General features: G+C 45.3%; 1 protein-coding gene across 1 annotated transcript in view; it reads left to right on the plus strand.

Moving 5' to 3' along the window:
• The first annotated feature begins 783 nt into the window (after positions 1-783).
• ntn2 (netrin 2) overlaps positions 784-20,340 on the plus strand; it is a 43,866-nt gene continuing 24,309 nt past the window's right edge. The window contains exons 1-2 of the mRNA XM_008297805.1: positions 784-1,044; positions 12,395-13,664. Of these exons, the coding sequence (XP_008296027.1) occupies positions 12,614-13,664 (1,051 nt within the window). The 5' untranslated portion in view covers positions 784-1,044; positions 12,395-12,613. The remainder of the gene's footprint in view (positions 1,045-12,394; positions 13,665-20,340) is intronic.

Here is a 20,340-nt window from a genome sequence, read left to right on the forward strand (position 1 = left end):
GGGCCACATTTTCTCTGCCAAAGCGAACCTCTTTTCACTCCAACACATTTCCTCAAAATGCAACAACGAACAATGCCACAACCTATTCAATCGGATGCTACTTTTATCAACACATATCGATAAAAGCCATAAAAACGTGGACACTGCTGTTGCTTTTACGCACGGACGTACGCTAATAAATCCAACATGTGTTGCGCTGTTATTGGGATTAATAAGTTATAACATTCTGCATCTGCCTCTTGTTTCTGTGGGCCCCGGAGCCCCGCTAAGCCTCTACTCTGTTTCAACAGGTTCAACGTTGTGTGCTCATTACGACCTCCATATGGCTGCCTGTGAACACAGCGAGCCATGGAGCATTTAGAGCAGGCAGCACAGTAACAATCAGTCCGTAAAGCGGCGGAGGTATTTGTTGTAAAAGTGAGACCAGTTGTGTTGTTTAAAGGGGGGAGAAAAAAAAGGAGAAGAAGAAGCTTGAAAAAAAAAAAGGCAGGAGTTTGGTCAAGAGTTTATTTTTGTTTGCGCATATTTTTGGCTACAGAACTAAATTATACGCATCGCCAAATTACAGGTAAAATGAAACTTATGTCAACTAAACACAGTAGGCTTTTGGAATATTTAGACGTCTCCCTCTTTCTCTCTCCCTCTCTCGCTCTCTCTCCTTCTCTCTCTCTCTCTCTCTCGCTCTCTCGGGCGCGCTCTCGCTGTCTTGCACACATGGTTTGGGAAAATCTGGGTTTGATTTTAATGGGGAGTAGCCTACCCCGGGCTCGCTTTACATATGGATGTACTGGACAGTTTTCAGTTGGTTTGAGCTCCGGGCGCGGATGGGTCCAGTGGTCCTCTCTCTTATGACTATGTTGCGTTTCTCTTGTTCCTTTTAATATCACAAGGAGGCGAATGTGAAAAAAGACGAGAGACTTTTGGAGAGGACACTTTCTGACGGAAGAGAACCTCAGCGCTAATTGGTGTGGATCTCTCTCAGGGGACGTCTGTTTCCTTTTTTTTTAAATACAAACCCAGCGACATTGACGACTTGACACCGGGGTAAGTTTATAATTTGCGGGTCACCGTGCCTGTTCATTACGCACCCAGCATGTTCGTGTTTTTTTTGGGAGGGGGGAGCGCAGATTTCAATTTTACGCACCACTTCTCTTCTCAGAGGAGAAGTAAGTGACTCACGGCGCTTGCTGTGACGGGCTGTCCATTACCTGCCATTTGTTTTAAATGAAGGCAATGACTGTCATTACCCTATTATAGACTGAGGTCGTGTGACTGTAAGTAGATGTTTGGGCTGCTGAATCACCGGGGCGCGCTGGATCAGAGCGGCGGACACCACAGACAGGTGTCAGCCTCCTCGGTTTACACCTGGCCCGTTGGTCGCCACAACAAAAAATATTACAAAAGCAGCCCTTGTGGAGGATTTAACGCGAGGTACAAGAGATGTGCTGTGAGGAGGCAGTGAGTTTTTGCAGCAGCTTCCTCTTGCGTTTCTAATATTTTCCCGTTTCGCTCTGGCGACCACGTGCATATTGAAACATTTGTGAGCAAAAAAAAAAAAATCTGGATGGTTTATTTTTGTCTGCTGTTAATGAGCCAAAGTATCCAGAAAAAGCCCCACTCTTCATTATTAAATGTCAGGACTGATCTCAGAATTTTACGCAGCAACTCTGTGGTTTGCGTTAAACTTGATTTGGCACAGAAGCCCATTGTGGGCAAGGTGTGCCAGGAAACAATAGCCCTGACAATAATGACGAGCTCCACCCTCCCAGAGCTCCTCTACCCTTCTCCTCTCAAGCAGCTACAAGCCTGGAAGCGAAAGCGAGAGTCCCACACTGATTGCTTATCTTAACTGCTTCAATAGACTTAAAGTATGCCCCTATTGCGCACTGAAACAGTGTCAGCCACTTGACCTACTTCTCACTCTCACCGCAAATGACTGGAATTAGTCCATGAAGAAGGCCTCTGAATCCTCAGCGGCTCACCAAGGTCAGAAAGAATGTGAATATGTCAAGATTAAAACCAAAGGAGGGGGGAAAGTCAGGGATGAAGTGAAGTGCTGTTCATCTGGAGAGCCGCCATTGCCTCCCTGTTTTTGCAAATTAATCATCATTATTTAATTGCATTACACCCTGCTTCCATCAGGCACAGAGTGAGGGAGGTAGAGCCAGGAGCAGCTGAAGGCACATGATGTGGAAGCTAATCCAAAGCAACATAGTGCAGATTTTATTCACTCCTGGAAGGGTGTGCATGTGTGTGTGTGTGTGTGCGCTTGTATGTGGTATTTATAAAGCCCAGAGTAAAGGCGGGTGGATGGAGATGGATAAAGCTGCAGTAACATAAGCAGATCGTTTTCTTCTGCCTTGAAAAGCTGGATTCCTCAGGAACTCTTGGCTCCGTCCACCTGAGCGAGTAAAGTCAACACTTGCAATATATTTTTCTTCTGTGGCTTCAGCAGTTTGACGGGGGCAGAGTAACGCTAGATCTCTCTTTTCTGTCAATCCCCGCTCCCTCCACCCCCCTGTTTTTCTAGCGTGTAACATCATCCCCTCCTTGAGTCGGGCATTTGTCATTTTGAATAAATGACACAAGCCGATTAAAAAATTAGCTCTGCTCAACCGCAGCCCTGCTGGTGAAGCTATCAGTGAACCTCAGAGATCAGAATGATCACCTTTCAGAATTCAGCTGCTTGGCAAGTCGCTGCCGTATCAGACTCTGGTGCCTAATTACACAGCAAATACAAGAGTCTGAGTGTTCCTGAATGACAGATGTTGGATTTGACACTGTACAGAAATTTTAAGTTCTTTCCTTCCTGGATCATTTCCACGCCCGACCTTTATATTTAGACCCTTTTTTTAGATGAATGTGGTGCGACAGAGCGGCCCACATTACACACACACTCATTCATCGTCTCCACATAGGAGGTGAGAATGAAGCTGAAGTGCTGTCTCACTACTGAGTGTGTTTTCTCTTTTAAGAGACAAATTAGGTGTGTGCGCTCTCTGTTAAAATACCCATCTTTCGACACCCAGGTTGTTCCTCGCCGTGGGAAGAGGATCCAGGGGCAAGGATTCACATGCTTTATCCTGCCTCTTCCTGCACCCTGCTATGCCTGCGTTTGCTAGCCACACATTTCGTCCAGATGCAGAGTGATATGTGTATGTGTGTGTGTGAGGTCCACATGTGTGTGTCTGTGCCCGTTTAGTAGCTATCAGTGAGTTTATCTGACTTAGATACACACAACTGCCCTGATGGTAAAGCCTCAGGTGTGATTGGAGATTATTTTTCTAATTAAACAGCTGTTAACACATTGACAACAGATTCCATGCATGTTTGGCCCTTCCGGTGTTGGGCAGCAGATACACGAGTCCTGCTCATCTCACTGACAGCTAGAAAAAACTAAATCAAGCTTCTTCCATAAAGCTGGACAAGCTCTCTGCTCGCGTATTCCCATGTTAACATGAGCTAAACCACAAAAAAGACATTTAGGGCCTTTACACTCTGACCTCTGACCTTTAGCCAAAGATCACGCGGTGTGCAGCAAGAGATGGGGAGCAAAGCGGCTGATGAGTCACCATCTTTGGCATCCTTTACGACGTGTTTTCATGTGTGAACGAGGACGTAAACTGCAACTACCAGCGAACATGTGTTTGTCCGTCAACAACGTGTGCGTTTAAGTGTAATGTACGCAACCTCGCGAGTATTCCAAGCACTTAATAAAATGATTTGCGGTTTTCTTCCCCCTCTGCGAGTTCAAAGCGGGTCCGTGCTTTTTTGGCTGTGGGGTAGAGGTTGCTCTTGTGCAATGGAAAAAAAAAGAGAGAGAGAGAGAGAGAGAGAGAGAGACTGTTTTCCTGTTAGGGGGGCTTTTTTTGGGAAAACCGCGGCTCTGCCTACCGCAGCCAACCTTCAAAGAGCTTTGAAGGAGCGTTCACCTCTTCTTCTTCTCCTCCTTAAATCCTTCCATCCTTCCAAACGAGCTACTTCCCCTCATATCCAGGAACACCTCACCTGGCTCTCAAGCTGCGGTTTGGGATGTGCTCAGGTCCATGGGAAATGTTCAATCAGGGAGGCCTCGGTCCACCCACACGCCCTGACAAACGGCACTCAGCATCTCTTGCACGTCTTTATTATCTCTGTAAACCTGCCGCATGATGGCTTTCATCCAGTGACAAACTTTGAGGGAGGATCTGTGGCTCCAGCCGCCTTCGCAGGACCGTGGGTGTCATCCCTTTTCTCAGGCGCATCTTGACAGCACATGTAGGGGAAATATTTCTTATATTTGAAAACAGATCACAGCTCGACATAGGAGGCTATAAATTTTAGGACTTTGGTCCCTTTCGCTCCCAAATTCATCTCCCTGTCAGTTAAAAATCCGTGACAAAGTGCAACTTTTGCTGTCCTCTCATCCGAGTTCCCAGCTGCATTTTTCACTTGTAAAATAGTTTTTCAGGACGGAAGTCGTCTGGGAGTTTCATGGTTGTTTTAAAACCCTGCTTTGATTTTAGCAAATATGCAAATGTCTTCTGGTTTAGGTTCTGGATTGTGTTTTACTCAGGAATTTGTAGTTTAGGGTAAAGTTTTGTCATGGATTTGGCCAATATGTATGGTTTTAATAAATAAGCTCTTGTAGATTTTATAGGATTTAACGTTTAAATAGGTGAAAACTGAAGCAATAAATATAAAGTTCTGTATCAACTCATGGTTGTTCTCCTCTCTGTGGACTGTGGAAGAACTCTGGCTCTTACTCAGCATCATCACATTTGCACTTTGTCTCCATTTCACTTTTGATAAGCGTTACAGTCAGCTATAAAAGCACAGCATGGCAGAAAACACAGCAGTTTGGATGTGTGGAGACAGAGGCGTGTGAAAACACTCTTGGTGTAAAAAAAAAAAAACAACAAGCTAAAACCACAGGTCATTTTAATCCAACTCATATGTAGTCTGGCCTGATTCGGTTCTCACAAATTAACCCTGTTTAACCCTGAGTCCAGTGAGTCACAGAGGCCTAAGACTTTCTGTCTGCTCACATCCTTTCCTCTCCCTCAGCCTTGAATTTTTCTCACCGAAAACACTGACCTCACCAAACAGTCCATTAACAGAAAAATACACCACAATTTGTCCTATCAGCATTTTCCCCTCACTTTTGCACTAAAAGTGTTCATGTGTCTAAATCCAGAGAGCGGCAGCTTCGCACAACTTCCCGTCTGAGCATGTGAGAACCAGCTTGACCTCATATCCCACCTTTTGCGCTGTCTGTCTCCTCTCATCCTGCTCGGTTCTGGATCGGGTTCTGTTGATTTAAAGAACTGCTGTCAGGGCCGGGGCCAGCCGTGTGGGCTGGGCCACAGAAGCTGCAGCATTCCTCCGCTGGGCGTTCAGCCTTTCTCCCTGCAGCGTCTCGTTCTGTCAGATGGAAAGGTAGAGAATAATCAGTTTTATGATACTCGTCGGATCTCCCCCGCTTTGCCTTAAGCCCCACAGGCGCTTTCAAGAGGTGTTTTATTTAATTCTCATCCCAGCAACAGATAGAGAATAGCTCGGGCTGAGCTGCTCGTGTTGATAGAGCTGATAGTGAAGCGTTTCGAAGGCTGGAATTAGAGTAAAGTTTAAAAAGCCCTCGGGTATTTTTCACATGAAACCTTCCAGAGACACACACACAGAACCTCTGAGCAGGCATAAGCGGGCTTTAAAAAAAATTTGTCAGTGATCCCCCCGCTAATGACGCCCTCAGCTGTGAGAGCTGACCCCCTCCTGCCCTCGGCCCTCCCTGCTCCTCCTCCTCCTCCTCCTCAGTCCCTAATGAATGCCAGCGAGGAGCTCCGAGTATCCTTCACCCCCTACGTCCACCACACACACACACACACACACAGACAGTAAGATCCTCGTCATCACCGTGGAGACGAGGATCCCCGACATCATCAAGTGGAAAACAGGCCACCGATACCTGACCCCCGTTACCTCAGGCCTGTCAGTCATGTTGATTCATCTGGACAAGCTTATTTACCTATCAAAAGTCAGTGTGTGTGTGAAGGGATCAGCATGTGATTAGTGCAGTTCACTCATCTGTGCAGCTGGAATAATTGCGTAGATGAAATATCAAGCAAAAATAGTCAAAATGTGCAGGTTTCACTTTCTTAAATACAGGGTTTCGATTATTCTCAATTTGATATAATTGCGAATGACACTGTAAGTATAAATAAAGTAGAATTAAATGGAGGCATAAGTTGGAGTTACACAGTTCTTTTTTCTTTTTTTTTTTTTTTTTTAAAGAACTTAACACTTCAGCTAAGATAAACTATTTCCGAAAGTTGATTCAACAACATGCGAAGTTGAGCCAACTTTTATTATTATGTTTGCACAGCTAAATATTACTAAATCATTCAGGACGCAGAGTTCAAACGACTACAGTTTTTGTGTTTTTACAACTCAGTGATGCCAGTAGAAGTTTGTTGGCTTTACTCTCCCTTTTAGCTTCGACTCAGCTGAGATTTAAGTTCCTTCAACTTGTCTTGTTATTGATACTTTAAAAACTTGCTGATTAAACTTAAAATATAAAGTTGATGGGACTAGTATGTCAGCTTTATCGTTGTCACCCTAACTATTTATTTTAAGATTTAGAGATTTAGATACGTGTGCAAATGACTGAAATGTCTAACTCAGGATCTTAAGGCAGCCAGATTGCTAATTATTCTAACATGAACACGTTTGTTCGGTTTTACAGTGTTTAGAGACAGAAGGTTTAATGACAAATCTGTCAATTTGGTTTCTGAAAATGTGTGATTGCCGTTTGTTTTCCACAAGTTTCTGATATCTTAAAGACAAGATTAGAAGTTTTAGAAATTAAATAAGATCCACGTGAGCCCTGAATAGGAAAAGTAAACATTATTCATTTGAAAATCATCTGAATCAGCATCACACCATCTGCGTACAAGGGGATTCCTGACCTCTTTGCTTTCATGTGCAGTTCCTTTATATTCATACAAAGTGTCTTTCCTTAATGATAATAAGATCGGAGGTGGCCCTGTTGTTGGCCTATTAAAAAACCCTCCACGGCTCTGAACAGCCAGTAATAACCCCACCAGGGATTACTGTACAGCAGGCTGCAGGGATAGCAGGGGTACCAGTTGGGACCCCGGCCCGCTGTCATCCGAGACAGGCAACCCAGAAGACCTCCATTCACTCGCAGCCCGAGTGTGGCCACCAACGCCAGGCCTCCGGAGCAGCGTGAAAGGCTCCCACTTGGGATACAAAGTGGCTCAGCTGTCCCTCCGCTATCCTCACCTCCCCTGGCGCCCTCCTCTACACCCAAGCCAAATAAAGCCTCTCAGCGACTTCTGTTTTCCTAATCTGTGAACTCTGACAGAAGCGCCCACGCTTGAAAGAGAGACAACTCAACATGGGATGATCTCCCGGTGACAGGGAGAAGCTGAAAAAACGTTCCCTGGAATGTCTCCGCTGAAACCACCAGACCACCCTGTCGTCTTCCTGTTCCTCTCGTTCTCTCTCTCTGTTTTCCTGCCCCTCTGTGTTGCTCCCTTTATTCCTCACCCACCTCTTTTTAATCTAATTTCCTCCTCTCCATTATCTAACTTCTCTAATTGGCTTGTCACTGGTTGATTAAAACCGCTGAATCCGCTCCAACTGCAAAATGGCCTGAGTTGTGGCAAAGCACGACTTCCTATGCAGGGGGCGTCCGCTCTGAAAGCCTAATATTTTTTTTTTATTCTTTCACATGCTGTGCCCATATTACTAATGAGCAAATTATTTAACAGCGCAGCAGCTTAGCCACCGGGGATCGTAGCATGTTAGCCCCAATACATTTTCCCTGCCATTAATCCACAGAGGAACGTTGTGGTGACAAATTGGCCGAGCAGTTTGTATTTGTCACTGCAGTCCAAGCAGCCATTCACTGGGAAATTGGCTTCGCTGCTACATACCAGAAGGTGGTAGGGCTAGTGAGCTGGATCACGTCCAACTTCAAAGTCAAAATCCGTAATCGAAATGTAAACAGAAGGGTAGCCAATATCAGGAATGCAGCTGGAAGTCAATAATACTCCTAAATTGGTCGACACGTCTTTATACGTTGATTAATTGTAACCTTATTAGATGAATTGTACGACATTTGGGGAAGATGCTTCAGACGCTTCAGATAGCGCTCTGGTCTGTATTTTAAAAATGAACAGTTAGCCTCTGGATCTGAAAATACAAAAATGATTTAAACCTGCACTTTTATAAAAGGCCAGCAAAGACTGACTCATCTGACTCCAAAAGAAAAGTCAGATTGTATAGAGGTCTATGAGAAAACTACCCAAATTCCCATTTGATTTGCTACCTCAGTAAACATTCATCTCATGAGTTTATGGTCTCATTTGGTAGTTTCTAGTCCCTTTCAATACAGCATGATGATCATTTTGTAAGTTATGATTCAATATGAAATAAAATAGATGATAAAGCAGGGTATAGGCAGGGCTGCCAGTCCTTATGTGCCTGCTCAAGGGGAAATAAAGGATATGCTGGGTTTCTCTTGTATTGTAAGGTGTTGATCTTGCTATAGCCGTGTTTTCGCAATTTTTTTTGTGGACATATTTAATTACAAAAAGTTAATAGCAATGGCAAAAAAAATTGAAAAAAAAAGTTTTTATACTTCCTTGAGGTGGTATTTGACTTTTTTTAAGAATAACTTTTGACATAGTAAGCATTTACCAAACATGACTGATCAGCTGCTTTGGTTGTTTTTACATCCAGAGAACTTGGAGAAAACCAGCTGACATCAAAGAATAAATACAAGCCACTTTCTGTCATAGACACAGGAAGTTTTGTTTGTTTCTTCTTGTTCTTCACGGTTTTTCAGCATCCAACAAATGTTGGTTTCCTTACTGGCTTCTTCCACTCTACACTGCACTGCCTAGTTTATTCAAAGCAGCTAATGGACTGAAGCCCAATTTTTATTTGCATTTTTTGCGACATGCCAAAAGGACACTTTAAATTTGCTTGACAATTACATGGAGACATGGCTTATGTGAAGTGCCCCGAGAGGACTTATGCTGTGAATTGGCGCTGTATAAATAAAGTTGAATCGAATTAAAAGGAATCGTGATTGATAAATCGATACCATATGGGTGCGCATAGTGTCTTTGAGTTCTCCGTCAGATTCCCCGCTCAGTTGTCACATTTCATTTTAAAAAACTAAGATGGCAACGGCCAAAATGCCAAACACGAGGATTCAAAACAGTAGTCCACAAACCAGTGGGTGACAGTAAGGCGGCTGCAGCCATCTTTTCTATAAAGTCTATAAAGCGTGCTTCCCAAAATGTCAAAATATTACTTCAGTGTTTTATGGAACAATAAAAAAAATTGTTTAGGCTACATCAACTATGTAAACTAATTGGATTTCTGAAGCGCTCTGACCTCACCTGGACAGTTTCCTGAAACTAACCCAACATTTCAGTGTGGTTTCCATTGTCTTCTGCAGAAAGACAGAGACATTAGCCTGCAGCTGTTGCTACTTCAACCGCATTTAATGAAAGACAATTTCTTCCCCCACTGAGGGGAACTTGCGGCTTGTTAAACATACTGTCAATGCTGAAAGCGTAGAATTTTCTGCTGAAAACAGATTTTCAGCGTTTTAAAGGTCAACCAGCTACACCTCTGCGCTGACATCCTGGCAGAGCGCACAGACACTGAAAGATTTTGTGGAACTGGCTCGCGTTTTGCAGATTTTATAGTGATATGGAAGAAGTTTCTAATGCGGACCAGATTTCTTGCCACGGCGTAGTGCTGTTGGATGATCTTGGAGAACTGTTAACACTTGCCTCGAGGCTAGCATCCATTTCAGAGGGTGGATTGAGTGGAATTAAACAGCCATGTCACTGTTCTCTCTCTGTTTAACCTACACGCTCATCTGCCAGACGCGCCTGACAGCACCAGACCCTGGAAGAGTCTCCCAGCAGGCCCAGCAGCACATGGACCGCACCATATTTAGTCATCCAAAAGTCCAGACACAGACCAATGCAGTCCTCCACCTTAATCTGTCTCCCCTCCTCTCTTCTCCCTCCATCGCTCCCTCTCTCATTTTTTATATCCTTCCCTCCCTCTCTCTCTCTCTCTCTCTCTCCCTCCATCTCTGTCACTTTCTCTCTCTCTCCTACTGCTCCCATTCATCTCTGTCCTCGCTTGCCCTCCCTCGAGTCATTTCTGCTTTATCACTGTCGTGCCCCTCGCTGTTTCTCTCCCCCTCATGCGTCCCTCTTTTCCTTCTTACCAACCAAAACTTCTTTCTTTTTTTTTTTTCTCTGCCTCTTTGTCCTCTTTTCTAGTCTCTCGTGTGTGTCAATTCTTTTCCGGACTTTTTAAAAAACAAACTTTTTCAGACTTCCTCTTACTCCCTCAACAACACGTCCATCAAATCTGAGTAATTCCCTCTTTCTTCCTTCACCTGTCATAATTTCTACTCCTTGTTCCAGCTCCTCTCTCACCCCTCCTCCTCCTTCCTCTCCCGGAGCCTCCCCACAGTCTTATTTTCTCGGATGAACATGCTGCTGATGGAAGCTGGGCCCGGATGCTAATGAGTTGCTAATTCTATCAGCCGTCTCTCTCCATGCCCTCCCCAGCGGGTGTCAGGACCGCCAGCTTTACCGCGGCCGGTCTTTTGATGGAGTGCTTTGGCTGATGAACTCCCGCCTGCGTGCCCACTTTAACCTCCACGTCCTCAGACACATGCCATTGATCAATGTCCCGATCTGTCCTGGCGAGGCCTCTCGCTCCAATCAGTTACGAGTAGACCCATTCCCTGCAATCCATTGTGGGTATCGTAATAGCAATTATTTTCGTGTAATCTTTTTTATGCTCAGGTTTTAAAATCTTCCAGGAGATTGCATTTTCGAGTGGTTGCTTCAGAGCTCTGGCACGACAGGATGCACTTATCTCATCTCATGTGGTTCAAAATCAAGCAAAAAGTAGCATTTTTTAACAGTTATGTGTAGATAGCTGACGATTCCTTGGTCTGACATAGGAAGCAGTAGTTCTTGCTCTGTATAATTCCCTCACACTTTTTTCCTTTAACATCCAATCTGCGCTTGAGAAAAGGCCAAATGGCTGGGTTTAAGCACTTGAGCACAGAAGAGTGGTCCTATTTACCAGGCCACTTGGCTCCTTTTTTTTTTTTTTTTTCCAAGGGGTGCGAGCTTTGGACCCCTCACACAAGAAAAGAAGAAAACTTTTGTTTTTTCGACTCGCCTTAAATCCGTCTGTCTGCCTTCCCCACTTGACTGAAGTGGATACAGAGGCAGCCTTTTGTTCTACTAAGATGAAGAGGGATGCTGTAGTATAAGAGGCGGTGTGAGGGGCAGGAGGAGGTGGGTGTGATTCATTGTAATTTAATAAATACCTCGAAAAGAGGGCTGGGGTGCCTTCTCAACCCCTCAGCTGTCTGTTTTGAAACGGGGCTCTTCTAGATTTGACACCCAGGGAAGTAAAAAAAAAAAAAAAAAAAAAGGGGGGATTAAGGGGAAGGAAAAGCCTCCGGCCATATACATCTCTTTCTCTGTCTCTTTCTTTCCCCCCCGAGGCTTTTTCTCTCTGTGCCCCTCAATCTTTCTCTTCTTTGGGACTGGGAGGCCTCCCGTCTGGCTGTGAGCGTATGAATGATGCCATCCAGGTACCTATCTTGACCCAGAGATTTAGAAAAGGCTTGAATGGAGTCTCATAGCCTTAGTTATCCTAATGTGGAGTATAATCCTCAAATAGCTATCACTTTTGGGGAATTTTCTGCTTCAGTGAATGAACATAATGCCGCCTTCTCCGGGGTCAGCACCGTGTGACAATAGCACTGAAACGGTTGATTTCCTGTAAAATTCCTTCAATAATCAGTGAGGGCACAAAACTACAGCCATGTCCTCGTATATAAAGCAGTTTCCTTTTTTCAGGACCAGCTCTTCCAGCAGCGGTTTGACCGGGGTCACACGCGGTCCACTGCTTTGCAGCACCACCAAGGATTATGGGGTGACTTCTGCCATGCTGCTCAAGCATGACCAGAAGGCTTGGCCAGTTTTGACCTGAATAGAAGTACTGAATGAGAGGCCGGCATTAAAATTCAGGATGCAGTTACTTGCAGCCACTAATGTCTCTCTTTAAATGGTCACATCCTTTCTCCTGGGCCCCTCATCTAACTGTCTGATCCTGTGACAGGCTTTTAGTCAATGAAAACATTCACTTGTAATTGTACAGTACAAAAGATCCTACTTAATTTCCTTTATAAGGGCAAATATAATTTGGTTTTAAAGATACACAACTTTGTTTTTATGCAGGAGACCAGTGTCACTTTCCATTTAATATCCTATTATGGTAAAAATATGTCTATGACATTGACCTTTCTGTTTATTTCTCTCTCTTACAGGAAAGACTCTCGTCAGCCTGAAGTGAAGGGTCACTGAGCTCAGACATTCTCCTTCCACTGACTCACAATTATACACACATAGGGGACAGTCACACATACAGACACTTTTGTGCAGCACACACACACTCTGTTCACGCACACACACTCTTGGGTTCACACACAAAGCCTCATCCTTGCATAAGCGCAGACACACATTCAAACACAGGCCCTTTGAGCAGGATGAGGGAACCTTGGAGGTGCCTGCTGGGCCTGTGCCTCCTGGCATGCTCGGCCTCCACCCACAGCGCCACCAACCCCTTCGCCGGACAGCAGACCCCTCCAGACCCTTGCTATGACGACACAGGCGCAGCCCGCCGTTGCATCCCCGAGTTTATCAACGCTGCCTTCGGCAAAGAGGTGATGGTCTCCAGCGTCTGCGGCCGGCCTCCGTCCCGCTCCTGCAGCGTGGTGGAGCGGAGCGATGAGCGGCCTTCTGTTCGCACGTGTCAAATCTGCGACGCAGCCGACCCTCGCCGTGCCCACCCTTCGTCCTACCTCACCGACCTCAACTCAGCCCACAACCTCACCTGCTGGCAGTCGGAGAACCTGAACACTTCTCCACACAACGTGACTCTCACCCTTTCACTGGGTAAAAAGTTTGAGATCACCTACGTCAGCCTACAGTTCTGCTCACCGCGACCCGAGTCCCTGGCCATATACAAGAGCATGGACTACGGCAAAACCTGGATGCCCTACCAGTTCTACTCCTCACAGTGCCGGCGTATGTACAACCGGCCCAACAAAGCGACCATTACCAAGCAGAACGAGCAGGAGGCTCTTTGCACAGATGGCCACACTGACCTCTACCCGCTTTCTGGAGGACTCATTGCTTTCAGCACTCTGGACGGACGGCCCTCTGGTAAAGACTTTGACAACAGCCCCGTCCTGCAGGACTGGGTTACCGTCACAGACATCCGCGTGGTCTTCAGCCGACCCCAGCTGCCCCGGGAGCTGGGCTTGGGGGCTGGAAGCAACAGCGGAGGGCGGGATGACGACCCCATGGCAGTGACATCCACACTGCCAACTTATTTCTATGCAGTGGGAGACTTCCAGGTGGGTGGGAGGTGTAAATGCAACGGTCATGCTTCACGCTGTCTGAAAGACAAGGAAGGCAAACTGGTGTGTGACTGCAAACACAACACAGAAGGACCTGAATGTGACCGCTGCAAGCCCTTCCACTATGACCGGCCGTGGCAGCGGGCCAATGCTCGTGAGGCCAATGAGTGTCTGCGTAAGTCTTTCCCTCTATCTGTCATTCTTTATGTGCTTTTACACATGTTTTACTTTGTCTTCTGTATAAAAATACGCAGGGACCGTTTCGAAGAACTTAGATTTAGGAGAACACTTTGTGTGAAAGGGGAAATAATACGACTGCTCTGTGATTTTCAGCCTGGAAGGCACAAGAATATAGAAAAACAACACCTTATTTATGTAGGTAAAAATAGAATTCAACGTTTTTCCCCCATAAATTCAGTCGCTGCCATAAGCCATGCAAAAGTAATGTAAAACACACTTGCTCACTTTGTTCCTTTTTAAATAAATGTCAGAATTCGTCATAAGAAAATAGGATTAGGACAGAAGTTTGAACCTTGTTGCACAAATATCAATGCAACCATCATATATCTGATACAAGTATCCCATTCTAAGCTGTGTGCCTTAGTTGAGTGGATGAAAATGAGGAAATGTTTAAAATTACAGGCTGTTTATTTATTTGTTGGACCTTTTCATAGCTTGACCTTTTCGCCACCCATTTTCAGGATATGTAAAGTCAGGCCAGCGAACTGAATTTATGCACATGCACATCGAGAAAAGAGGGATTTAACCAGGAAGACCTGTGTTTGACTGTCATAAGTGTAATTAACAGCGTTGCCAGAACATACCGGATGGGTTTGTGTTTATACAGGTGAAGAGTTGTGGTAGCATGCAGTGATTTAGCTGGCAACTTTGGCAACGCCTCTCAAAACACAAGCAGCATATGTTCCCTTCATTTCTCATCAGCCTCTTGCGTTTACCGTTCCTCCGCGGGGACACGGTGCTACTGCTCGCTACAAAAATCATGTTTTCTGGACTTGACGACGAAAAAAATACTCTTTTTGCACAAGCAAGTCTAAACAGTGGATGACAACAGCTCGACTCATTGGCACGGCGCTCCAGCGAAGTCATCCAAGAATGTTTTTTGGCAGGGTTTGCCTTTACCTCAAGACGTGCTCGGTAAAAAGTCATCCAGACGTGCTCTGAAATCTCGCCAAGAAAAATTACAGCAATTTCTGTGGCAATTTTTGTTAATGTAAACGGATTACTTTTATATTGGATTAAGCTTTTCTACGATAACAGGTTTTGGATGTGATATTTAGCGCATATATCAATTTTATGGCTTTACAGGGGTTTTAGATACATGCTTAGTCCTGTGTGTTCAGCAGGATTCATTGTCTAATATGTGGATGTTTCTTTGGTGGTAAGTTTTACAGCATTACTCTGTTAGTATAAATAGACATAGGTGGAACTTAATTCAGGTCAATTTTGCTTGTCATAAAAATTTGTTAGCGTAGGAAAATAAAACCATATTAGAAACCACTGTCCCCGTTTTAACCTTTCCCCATAATGAAATAAAATTACAGCCAGGAAGAAAAAAGCAGGAGTAGAACATTGAAAAACAGTGTATATTTTTCTAACATGTTGTAATTGCCCAGTGAGCTGGCCTGAGATCATATTTAGCATCGAACAGTGCCAGATCTGTTTAAAGGGGACAGAGAGTGACAGAGCCAGAGGGGCAAGGCCATTCTAACATCAGACCGGCCAACAAATCCATTCTTCCCTCGTTCTGAAACCTCCCATGCCAGCTCTACCTTACTTTGGCTTCTCGTGTGTCCTTGACACCCTCACTTACTCAGCTCGCAGATGCAGGCAAACACACACACACACATATACACCTAACCCCTTCTATAACAATATCCTGTCAATCCCTCAGTGTTTTCCCCCTCATACTTTTGCACACACCCTCTTTCAAATGTCCTGTAGCTGTTTCTGAAGTGTTACACCCGCTTCCCGTAGATCTCTTCTCTGCGGGATTGATATGTCACTTCTATCCAGCAATTCTGGACTAAACAGCCCGGCTGCTCTGGCCAACTGTGATGACCTAATCCCAGTGTTGATACAGGGCAGTTAAAGCCCTTTGCTAGTTGCACGCTATACCTGATCACACATCCGGACATGCCAAAAAAGCCGGTTCCCAGTTGTCCCTAGTTTCATGTTCCAAAAGTCTCTTTACAGCTTATTCCGGTACAACTGCTTCCAAAATATCCTTAAAGTAGCGGGAGAACCTTTAAAAAAAAAGCCTCTCTAGTGTGTGTTAAAGCTCATTTTAAAAAATGCTCCCGCCCCTTGTTGATTTCTCAGCTTGTTTTTCTTTCTGACGCGGCGCACAAATGGGGGCTGCAGAGTGCTAACCCCGAGGCATGCCACTGTGTAGGTATTTAGACTGGGAGAGCGCGTAAGAGTGGCAAGTTCCAGAGCCGAGGGGGTCCCTTAGGTGTCACGAGACCCTTCACGAGGTCCTGGGGGGTGTTTGGGTTGGAGGGGAGAGTCTGAGAGGTCACGATCCTTTGTGCAGTGGTGACAGAGTTAAGTTGACTGGGAGATGGTTTGTGGGTAATGAGGAACTCAGAGTTGGCAGATGCAGAGCCACATCAATGGCTGGTTCACACCACGCCGCTGAGTCTGTCAGTCCCTGAGAAATGATGTGCCTTGTAGCTGATTTCCCCACTTTGAGTATTTTTGTTAAGCTGGTTTTTAAGGATTTTGCAAAAGTTCTAACAACTCTCAGCAGTCTCCACTTAATTCTCCACCCGGCACAACAAGAACACTGTCTCGAACAGGCCCGTTTGATTGTTCTTGGGTTTTTCGCTAAATGTTTGACATGCCCCGCACCAAGATTACTGTCTGTGCTCTTGGCAAGCTCATGCACTCTTCCAGACACAAGCCATGCACACACACGCCCATCTGCCGCCTCCTTCTCTATGAATCCTGCCTCAAGACACCGGTTTACAAATCCCTGCTGTAGTAGTCGGAGAGGGCAGCCTCGTAAAGGAGCGTGTCTGTTTGTATTGAGGGAGACACGATGGAAAAAGCTGTGATTTATCTGCCCGGAGTTTGAGCCACAGGACAGAATGAGGAAACAGATGGATAAGAGCTATTTGGTTACTGGTTGTGATGGAGTATTGGCTTTTCTGTTGGCATGGCCGATGTCGTAATGTAAACACTTTGTGTTGACTTAAAAATATGAGACACTATATCATGCCATAATAGATTCTGCCAAAGTCACTGTATAAGATGAAGAGGCCTCTTGTGGAGTCAACGACAAGGTGACGTCCTGAGTAGATGATAATTTATGGTGTTGTAGTAGCTCTCCGCTCTTGGCCGGGTCTGCAGCCATCTTGGCCCTGTTTGGCTGCGGCACCAAGCTGTTCTATTCTCCAGCCCTTCCTCTCTCTCATTTGTACTCAACCTGCAGGAAGTCCAGAGTACTGTTCTGGGGCACTACGAACCCCAGGGCCAGACACCATCCATCCCTAATGGAGCAGCCAAGCCAGGTCTGCTCCCACTGTTGCTCCAGGCACACTGGTATGCATTCATAGCATTAAATACCGAGGTCATGTGAAGAGTGTTTGAGCTGCCAGAGACGCAGGTGATCTGTGGTTGGTAGCAGAGCCGGGTGTTCCTATTCCTCCTGCTGCAGCGTTTGGGTGTGGTGTTGAATATTTTGAATGGGAAATTTGACATATTGAGCCCAGTGGGAAATGAGCGATACGGTACTCTGTTTTTGCACAAGAGGGGGAGTTTCCTTTGAAATTAAATCAATCAGTCAAACAACTATTCACGGTAGAGTCTCATTATACATCAGACCATGTCATCACCTGAAGGAAATCCCACAAATTAGTTATTACCTCCGAAAAAAGTTATTGCCCGTTATATAATCGATGCTATTAGATCATGTCTGCCGGCTAATGAAACAGCGGTTGCAGGAAAATGAGGGTTTTACAGCGAAAGGAAGGAAGGAAGGAAGGAAACAGAAACAGAACGGACAGATTCTGAAGCCTTGTCAGAAGCCCGCTCAAACCGTTTGAGGAGGCTTGTTGCTTTTGGTGGGCTCAGCCTCTGTTTTTTGGAAACTATTAGCTGGAATTAAAGGGACACTGACAGATGGGTTTCTTGGGGGAAAGCAGTGCGATCCAGCGGCGGTGTACGCGAATGCATGTGTCAGAGCAGCCAGGAACACATGCTCAGAAACACGGCTCAGATGTAGCTCTCAGATCTGTACAGAGATGGAAACTCTGAAGACCACAGAAGCACAAACTCTCCTGTTTTATATCTGTCTCTCTCTTTCTCTCTCTCTTCATTTTCCTCGCTGACAAGGGGCAGATGGTTATTCGATGCTGATTAGAATTTCAAAATAGGCCTCCATCCTTTCACAGCGTTTTTTTTTCCCCCCCTCCACATCTTCTAGGAAGGGCAAGCAGAGGTCAGGCCCACGTTCCAGTCTTAAAGCAGATTCGTCAAGACACTTTTCAGGCCCGGTGATTGAGAAATGACCTCATTCTTAAATGCACATGAAACCATGGCACAAATGATTTGGATAACCAGGTTTTTTTTTTTAGTTTCTCAATCGTAGCAGGGAGAAGAGCAGGGTTTCTTTTTGTTCTTGCAACATCGCGGTGTTTGTTCTTAAGGAAAACAAAGTTAACCTCATCAGAGGTTGCTGGAGTCTAGGGAATTCGGTTATGCAGCACTCGGCATCCTTAAGTCGTCCAACATGGTGAGATGAATTTTTGCTATCTGTCCCTAGAGGGAATCATAATGTCATGCTAAAAACAGGATTTAAAAAGCCCTGATATTACTGCATGTATGTGCCATGTTGCTACTTTCACTAAAGACCCGCCCACTGCCGCCGCCTGCCCCCGAAGGCTAACAGGGAACCGACACTTCAATTACTTACAGCGTGACTCTCAAATGAGCAGGAGATGCTTGTGTGTGTGTGTGTGTGTGTAGAAGGGGGTTGCTGGGTGAAAGAAAGTGATTTTGAAAAAGAAACCCCCTGTGCTTTCAAATAATTACACAGCCACAGATTGTTGTTCTAAAATCATGCCTCTGGGGCAGTTAGACACAAGAGCTACAGTACGAAAAACAGAAGGTGTGCGTGTTCTGTGTGGCGGTGGTAGCAAGGCAGCAGGATTTGGTCAGTTTGACTGGTTCGTGTTGTCGCTTTGCTCTTTGCTTTTAGTCCCTTTTGTCAGTATTGCAACTTTGGTCCTTGGCCAACCCACAAGGGACTGATGCATTTCTCCGTCTACCACCCATAAGGGCTCTCTGGCAGGAACGGAACAGCGTGAAACAAATGTTAAGGACAGCAAAGTGTCAAATAACAGTGTTAATGTCAGCTGGGTTAAAACACTGGATCCTCTGCTGCTGCCTGAGGCCAAGTGTGTGCGCGCGTACGCATCTCTGCATTTGTGCGACGGCCACATGTAATGTAGTAGTGCGATGTAGCGTTTCATCCCGGTGCCAAAGCAAACTGGCGGAGCTGCAGTGTGTGCCCACCCTGCTCTCTCAGGCCCACATCGACTCTGTCCCACAGATGGTAGCAATCACCTCCCGAGGTGCCCGTCACCGCCGGCGCTCTCTTCCTCTCTGTCCTTGTGTAACTGACTCTTGTCAAAGATTAACTCTTTGCCTGTGCATTTCTTCTTTCCTGCTACCTCTTAGTTCATGTATTTTTTTTTTTTTTCTATTTTTGCTGAAATCAGCCCTTTTTCTTTTTCTCCCTCCTGTTATTGAATTCTTTGTGTTTTGGTAACAGTTTGCCTCTTTTTATGCTGTTGCAAACCTCTGTGCTCCATTGCTTGAGAAAATATGTGGTTTTTGGCCGCCAGCCGGTACTGCTGGTGGCAGCAAGATTCACAGGCTGCTAAGAGAAAATATATGTTTGTCTTGTTTCTCGACTATGACTGCATGACAATCAGTCAGCTGCTTTGAACAGCAGTGTCGTCTGTCTGCGGTTGACACAAGCTGTCTGCAGATCAGTTGATGTAATTGTGTTTGAAATCACGTGTGTTTTCTGCTGGAAGTTCATGCATAAGAATTAGAAGTTGCAAGTTGTCTGTTACAGAATGTGAAAAGAAAGGTCTGGAGTGCAGCAGGCTGTTGTTAGATAAGACGAGATGAGAACACAAGTCTTTGTAGATGCATTTAGGTGAAGTCAATTTGCATATTCTCGTGGACCTGCGCTGCTTTTCAGTCTGATGGTTTAACATCAACTTTGCTGCTTCAAAGCACTTTAAAAGCTTCAGCTATTAATGGGGTAAGAGCTGCAGTTCTTTGCCATTTCTACTGTCATTTCTGGCCAAGGTAGTGAGTTTACACAGTATGTTCCATCTGTCACTTTCTATTTCCAAACCAGTCGAGGCATCTCACGCATTCGGCCAAGTGTACCCAGTGGTTGTGTATGTGGAGGCAAAAGTGAAAACTGTTACCTTGTCTTTCACTGATTCTCCATGATAATTTGATTGCACAACATCTTCTGCAGGATATCGCCTGTGGAAAAAAAAAAAAGAGCAAATGATACCGACAGAGAGGGGAGGCAAAAGCAGGACAGAGATAACAATGTTTAGATGTGGGGAAGTGAAGTGGACCAGTGAGAGGGAACAGAGCTAAGGACTCAACTCTCCACTGACACCAGGCCCCCCCACCTGGCAACCCTCCAGCCTAATCTTGTTAAAATCTTTCCCTGGCTGATGCCATCCAGAAAGAGAAAGGGGAGATGGAGGAAAGTATGGACGAGAGAGCGAGAGAGCGAGAGAGGAAGGAAACAAGCAAAAAGAAGGAGAGGCGACCAGTAGGAGTATTTGAGATGG

This window comes from Stegastes partitus, unplaced genomic scaffold (genome assembly GCF_000690725.1).
Source record: "Stegastes partitus isolate 25-593 unplaced genomic scaffold, Stegastes_partitus-1.0.2 Scaffold1250, whole genome shotgun sequence".
Classification (NCBI taxonomy): domain Eukaryota; kingdom Metazoa; phylum Chordata; class Actinopteri; family Pomacentridae; genus Stegastes; species Stegastes partitus.